The following is a 7840-nucleotide window of genomic DNA, read 5'->3' on the forward strand; positions in this document are numbered from 1 at the left end:
TTCTAAATGACATTCGTCTTCAGTTTGAAGAGAAGCCAATTCAGTAGACTGAATTGATTGCATTACACTTTTCAACTCTTGAGTAATACCTGTTTAAGAAACAGACGCTTAATTTATCTTTAAAATCTTCTCTTTAAAGAATTCCTTGTACCATAAGTATTAAAAATATTTAGATATTATCATAGTTTATTTTTTATCAGAAGACAAGTTTAAAACGTCAGAACTAGGTTGCTCAAAAGCACTGGTTAACTTAAACCACTGGTTAAATCCCTTATCCATTGGTTAAATTTTGATACTAACTTTAACCACTGGTGAAGTTAAGAGTGGTTAAAGTTAACCAGTGTTAAGAGCAACCCGGTCCAGATGTCTGTGGTTAAAAAGATTTGCGTAGTTGTGACAGTTTATAGACTGCATTAATCAGCTTTAGAAGGGGAGTTTTAAATATATAGGGAAAGATTCTATTTACTTGGAATGGTTCTATACTAAATGGTAGTTTATGGTTTTAAAGAATAATGTTTAAAGTTCCAAACCTTCTACACATGATAACACAAATGGTTAAAAAAACATTTCAATCTTTACTAAAACTTTAAGGATATGATAAACCTTATACATGTATTATCTTTATTTACAATTTTTAACTCTTTTGATTTACCTTTATAAAAAGCCAAGTCTGAAACTGTAGCATTCTTTTCTTGGTAAGAGATTGAAGAGAATAAATCTACCTGCGCCCAATCCTTTACTCTAGAACAGTCTCAACATAAGCGTATTTTTTAAAAATTGATAGAATTCAGGGACATTTTGGTTAAAATACACCTACGTTTTGGCAAGGTTTCAACATACCGAGGCCATAAGCGAGCATTAGACACGGGTATTTTAATCATCAATCACTTCCTTTCTTAGAATTGAGACAAGTAAAATATTGTTCATTGATATCTTTATAGTAGATCTTTATACGGAAAATATAATAGAAGTGCAATTAAAACTGAATGTCCGCAACTAAAAAACTACTTTCGGTTCGTCTATTTACATGTAGTATAAAAATAAACATATTGCGCACATTACTTACAAAATTTACTAATTATTGTAACTAAGGAAGTAAATTAAAGTTAGGCAATCGACTTTAATCAACGTGTACTGAGGTTTTGATCTAACAAATTATCTGTTAACTACCGTACATTTGGGACGATTCGACTCCGGTGATAATGAACTAATCTGATTTCTTCAAACAGGTATTGATTTGTTGTTTTAAATATCAAGATCTATTTTTTTTTCATCTGGAATTCTATATTTGTGTGGGCCCCTTCATCAACATATCATTATTTTATCGAATTTCAGGACAGAATTATTTGTTTATATCTTTAATATGTACATTATAAAATGTTATTCTGACACACAGAATGTTACAGAAACATGAAGATACGATGTAATTCATAAAATAAACTTATCCATGGAAACAAGAGATTCTAGGGTTATATTTATAATCCATTACAACATTTTTTAACAAATTCTAGAGTTTTTAACACCATGATTTGAATAATTGTGATGACGAAAGTCCAAAATGTAGCCCTTGCAATTGGAACAATTCGGGACATAATTTTGGTCCTTATTTACCTAATTTGCTCACTCATCTTACTCTACAAGAAGGTACATTTACTGGCTTTATTTGCTATCTGTTTTAACTCCTCATTAGTTTGTGATATATGTTTGGTACGATCTCACTTTAATATATCATATACAAAATAAAATATAGTACTGGATAGAAAAAAATATGACAATGACAATATGTCATATCATCAATGTCACATTTTGTGAAATGAAGTAAACGTGTATTTTCACAAAGAGTTTTAAACAAGAAAATGTGAACACAATTGTCGCCAATAGAGAAATTCAATAAACTTGAGGTGAAATCCCAAGTAAAGAGATGATGTTAGAGTCATTGTAAGCCACAGCTGTGTAAGTATGTAAATCGTTTATTACTAGTAGAGTATCGCATGTTTTACGTTTCATTTATATCTCCTATTGGACCATAACGCATTTTCCAACTACTGAAAATTCGCGACTAGTTTAGGATTAACAAATTAAGAGGACGTGCATTTTTTAACAACAGTATAGTTACCATCCTCGATATCTAATGAGTTAATTATGTATTGATTAATTATATCCCATGTATTTTTAGGTAAAGTTCTATTTCATTTCATTTTTGCAATGGTCTAAAAAATTGCTTTTCAACAAGGCATACTATTATAAAAAACTAATAAAGATCGTACCACCCATTTTTATTTCTATCTCGAGAAAAGCAAATTTTAATTATAATTAAAAACTTGATTAACTCTCTTCAGCTTATTTACCACTGTATCACAATTGGAAATAGCTTCATCATTAGAACATTATGACCTATGCTTCGATCGTTTTGTGGGGGGGGGGGGGGGGGGGGGGTGGGGGGTGGCGGGATTATGAGTTTTACAGAGTAAGACCATACATATCTCGTTAATTATTTCACTCATAAATAGCTGAACATTGATTTTCATCGTATTTAATTTTGGAGACCTTGGTTTAATATAACTTATTCTATTTTTCAGACATGAATGGTAGTTATACAGCAGCGATATCCAGCCCTAGACGTCTAAATCATGTTGAAATATTTGCTCTTAAAGTGTTCTTTCAAAAAATTGAAACAATTGAGCAAATGAGAGAGATTCTTGAAATGTTTAAAAACAGATGTCTTATAAGCGAAGAGTTTTACGATCTTCTCTGTGAATTTCATTTTCACGTAGAAAGTAGTATAGAACATCTGAGTACTATCATAACTCAGTACATATTGAGTAATAGAACATTTACTTATGGCCTGTATTATGTCATTTTTGTTATATACCACTCTGATGAAAAGGAGTTGGCTTATAGACTCTTCAATATTTATCAAAATATAATAATGCATGAAATACCAACAAAGGTGCAAAAAAAGGATGCATCAAGCAGAAGAAAGATTCAAATTTATTCAGAATCCATGAAGAAAAACATCCAAGACATGATGTTCAATAATCCCGAAGAACATTTCAGAAATCTCTCTGTGAAATTTCGGGGAGAAATTAACAGATTGCTTCTTTTACCTACAACCACTGATATGACAGAAATTTGTGACAAATATTTTGTGTTTTTAACTCTCACAATGGATTCCATTGCAAACAAGACTAACGCTATCGACCCCAATGACCAACTTTTTCAAGATATGGAGTCCATTTCGACTATGACGTCATGCCCTGACCTGTCTCTGTGCATGCTTTACGGTAGAAAGGCCGTTGTCTTCTCGTTTGCTGACCAAAAATCTGAGGGAGACGAAATTGTTAAGGAAGCATTGGTGTGTGCAAACAGAGTTTCCGGTTGTTTGGAAATAGTCGATACGCTATATAAAATCATTCTTTACCTCAGAGCATGGTATGAATCCTTCCCTCAAATAATAACCAATGAAATATATATTCATTTCACACAGGCGATCCATATATTAGAAAACGAACCTGATGATATCAGATTATTCTGGACAAGGAGATTTACTTTTCGTTTACTGTTTTGTTACTTGGGTTTAGGAATGCGATGTCGATTTATAAAACGATACAGATGTTCTTGCGCTGTCATGAAAGAGGCAGAGAGACAGATACAAATATACGACTCCCCCGATGCCGAGCTTCGAGTACAAATGTATTTTGCTATAGCTAAATCTCGGTTGTGTCATTTAAAGGGAGACATTGACAAAGCTCTAGAGCATATACAATTGGCAAAGAGCATTGCGAAAAAAGGAAAGTGTTGTGAGCTAAAAATTATTTTAAAGACAGAAAAAGATTTACTTTTGCCAGACACTGCGAAATTGTTTGTGGAAGAAGAGAGCAGCGATTCTGAAAATGTTGCTTGTCACTGTATTCCAGAACCCATCCATCTTCCCAAATCCTTTCATTGTCAGTATCAATATGTAGAATTGACAAATTTTCCTGAACACCCTTCGCCTGTTTCGATCTCCAGCGGAGAAGGAGATATCAACAATGTGTCTGAAAACGCTAGAACCGATGAATGGGAAGAAAACACTAACGAAGGGCCTCCTAGGACCCACGGTGTTTCACAGGAAGTTGTTCACATTAGGTCATCAAAAATCGATTAGATTAGAGAACAATGTTATCAAAGTCCGTCTTTGTGAAGGACATCCCTGTCTCATCCCTACTTTGATAGTTTTAGGGTCTCAAATTTGGATCTGGTTTTTAAAACACAGAGTATGAAATGGATTTAATCCCATTTCATTCAGCTGAATATCTGATTAACAGTTTTTCGTCAATGATGAATTGTATAATTTTTATTTTAAACCTAGTATCTAAATTATTTAAATTGTGTGTGTGTGTGTGTGTGTGTGTGTGTGTGTGTGTGTGTGCGTGCGTGCGTGCGTGCGTGCGTGCGTGCGTGTAATGTTTTAGAATTTATGTACAGTGATAAAACTGAAAACCTTCTCTTCTCTTCTCTTCTCTTAAGTTTTTAAAATTATGCTGTCACAATTGAATATACATATATATAAATTATACTTTCATGTTAACAGAAATTTACAGTGCCTCCATAGTTACCGTAGAAAATATACAATACCAATGATAAGGCTTCTTATGTCACTGGCGTCGGAAGCAAATTGAAAGTGGGGGGGCTAAGCCCCCCCTAGCCCCCCCGGTTCCGACGCCTATGTATGTAATGGGTTAGTTTTCTCTATTTTTACTTTTCGTAATAACCCTGCATGATAGACGTCAAGTTTGCATAATTTTTCTGAGGAAAACGTCTGTTGTTTGTGCTCGTTTCCATGCCCATGCGCGAAGTGTTTCTATGGCAGCCCAATTTTTTTATTATATCGCGCATGATATCTTGATCGACAACCATACAATAGTTTCCATATATATGATACTTATATCTTTAAATGTTCATTACTCATCCAGAAAACCTTTTAAAAACCTTGTTTCTGCTCTAATAATTTGTTTCAAAAATGCCCAAATGTTGAAGGGTTTAGGCATAGGGAAGAAAAACTAACAAAGCATTTTTTTTTAAATTTCAAATTAATTCTATTAAAGGTTTTCTTTTAAAAAATCAAAAAGGTAAAGGTACCCCACAGTATAAAAATCACGACAATATATCGTGCGATCCCCATTCGCACTAATAGCAGCTTCTTATATAGTGATCCCAAAGAAGATGGGGGAATAAGATGGCGCAAATGCCCATTCGGTTTAGTAGTGAAATACAATTTTAAATTTATTTTTCCCCAATTAAATCTATTCAAATATATTATAATACAACTTTGCAAAAGCAAAATTTGTAACTATAGTCAGTTTTTATATATTTAACAAAAAATAAGAAAAAAATTATTGTCGGAAATTTTGGTGGTATCGACCCGTATCATAAAAACCCTAGACATATACGGTTATCTTATGCCAGGTACTCTAACCACTGAGCCATTTCAGACACAACAAAGGGGACTTTTTAAATATTATGTCTGACTAAGGTCACGAATTACCGGACTTGTATTATTTTTTCAATACGTTCAGTTGTTAGGATACAAAATGATATTTTTAATGTATAGTGGGTCATCTCTCCACGTTTTTCTTGATTGAAATCGGTTTGTTTTCCATCAGACCTTAATTAGACTTTGAGAAAAATATGGAGCACAGGCCCACTCTATAAAAGAAAATGCCTTGAAGTTCTAAATCAAAGTACTGAAGTACTGACGGGAGTTGATTTTATCGATTATCATTTATTCAAAATCAACGATATGTGATTTTGCATGGCAAGTAGTATCAGTAATTGAAATATTTCTGAGAAATTGTATGGATCCAGGCAAGATAGAACTCTTGTCTTGTTCAACCAAACGCTCGGCTGTCTCCGTTTATCTCCGACAAGCAAGAGAGACTCTGTTTTGTCGGATATTAAAGGAGCCAGCCAAGCGTCTGGTTGAACGAGACTACATTGAGCGCTAGCGTAGGAATACACATGACTTTAAAAAATATCTAAACTGTTTATACAATTTAAAAGCTAACTATTTTCATGGTATTGATAAATAAGTTTTCTTGAAAAACAATGCTTCATAATACATAGCATCGAATTTATCGATTATTTTCAAGAACTAAGTGTTGTCAGCGGTATAATTGATTTGTGCTTAGGTCCAAACACTGTTTCACTTTCGCTTTGCACGAGTAAGTGCATAGGAGAGTTGATTAAAATCAACTCCCAAAAATGACAATATTTGCAGGTTTTAATACGTATACGCCTGTTTGAGTCAACATATTCCAAGTATTGAACATACCTACAGGTTACAAATCAATGATTCGTTAAATATATATTGTTTTAAATGATTTTTAAAAAAAAACATCAGATTTGTTGATACTTTAATTTTTTAGTAGCCTGTCCGACCGCGTATGGGCATTTTACACGCCTTATCCACCCATCTTCTGGAATAACAAAAGTCTTGGTGGGAGATTATTTCATTTGTTTATGCGGTCTATTTCTGCTAAATTCTGACTCTAAGGAACTGTCTCATTCTCGAGTGTACTAGTATCTCGTTCCATGCATACAGACCATTTATATGATCTAAATGTACCTGCAGTTGCGTGTGTTGTGCATCGCGCAGTTTCTATCAGAAAGGTGAGTTACCCTAATGTAGCGGTCATGTTGACGTGTCGTTACATGACGTTTTGGCCTTCATGGTACAGTAGGTCTTCAATACTTCCGGTTGCATTGGATTTCCGGACATTAAGCCTTAGATTGATTTTGTGGTGCCTCTTAAGAACTCTAGCGATCTGTGATAAATATTATAAATTAAGAATAGCTGTTTTATTGTTAAGGACATCATTTTTAAAGGTTTAAAGTAAATAAAGCAAATATTCTGAAACCTATCGTAATCCGCGCTTTGCTTGGACCACGCCAACTAATCTTGAAGGTTCTTGGGCAGACATGCACCGCATTTTACTCGACTGGTTTTATATTTCATACGATCTTAAATGTAGGGAACCGATCGAATTGAGTCGTGTTGAAAAAAAATCAAAAATTTCGAACACACGCTCCACGCTTTTAAAAAAAAATACGGTTATTGTCGAGTAATAACTTATTCGAATATATACAATCAATTTTTTACCTGAAAATTTTAAACAGCAGACGATACATTATGGCCACGACTCAAAAACTGATTTTCAAGTTATTTAAAAAGTAGAATATTAAAAGTGGGGCGTCAGAAATTTTTGACCCGTATAGAATTTGTAATAGACATCTCCATGAAAAGATACTACTGTCAGTACTGTGAATTAAGAGGAGGGCAATGAATGTACTAGCACAGTGACTGAAGCTCCCTTTTCTTAATTTCCATCAAGTTTTCAAGCTTAAGGGGATCAGTTTATAGAATTGACAGAATTCTCTTATCTCTGGTCGCCAGCAAGAGAGTTTGAATCAAGGCTCAAAACGCCCAAGTTATGTTAACACAATCCAAACACAAGCAATGAGCCTCCGATGTCTCAAGATTTTACGTCAGAAATGAGTTTCAAAAATGAAATATAATATTATTATAATATATAATTCAAAATACATAATTATAATGAAATATTGAACAACTGAATATCTTCAAATACTTGTAGGTTCCTAACCAACTTTATATTAAATCTAGCATAATTATTGTCCCTTCTTGCAGAGGGATACAGCTATCAGTTCATCAATATATTGAAATTCATAAACTCTTGAACTCAAATTGAAAAATGTATCAAACTGGGTGTCAAATATCAAGGACAAATTGTATGAAATTGGTTCAGGCTACATCTAGGCTCATCAAGACAAAATATGTTAT

General features: G+C 33.5%; 1 protein-coding gene across 1 annotated transcript; it reads left to right on the forward strand.

The window, feature by feature from the left end:
- Window positions 1-1112: 1112 nt before the first annotated feature.
- LOC128181868 (uncharacterized) lies at window positions 1113-4375 on the forward strand. The gene is made up of 2 exons (XM_052850417.1): window positions 1113-1229; window positions 2580-4375. The coding sequence occupies exon 2, from the start codon at window positions 2582-2584 to the stop codon at window positions 4145-4147; it is 1566 nt and encodes a 521-aa protein (XP_052706377.1). The 5' UTR covers window positions 1113-1229; window positions 2580-2581; the 3' UTR covers window positions 4148-4375.
- The last annotated feature ends 3465 nt before the right edge of the window (window positions 4376-7840 follow it).

The sequence above is a fragment of the Crassostrea angulata genome, chromosome 4, assembly GCF_025612915.1.
Source record: "Crassostrea angulata isolate pt1a10 chromosome 4, ASM2561291v2, whole genome shotgun sequence".
NCBI classification, from domain to species: Eukaryota; Metazoa; Mollusca; class Bivalvia; order Ostreida; family Ostreidae; genus Magallana; species Magallana angulata.

Bases quoted from the DNA above. Each gene is read 5' to 3' on its own strand.
- LOC128181868 (XM_052850417.1), top strand. From the start codon at position 2,582: ATGAATGGTAGTTATACAGCAGCGATATCCAGCCCTAGACGTCTAAAT.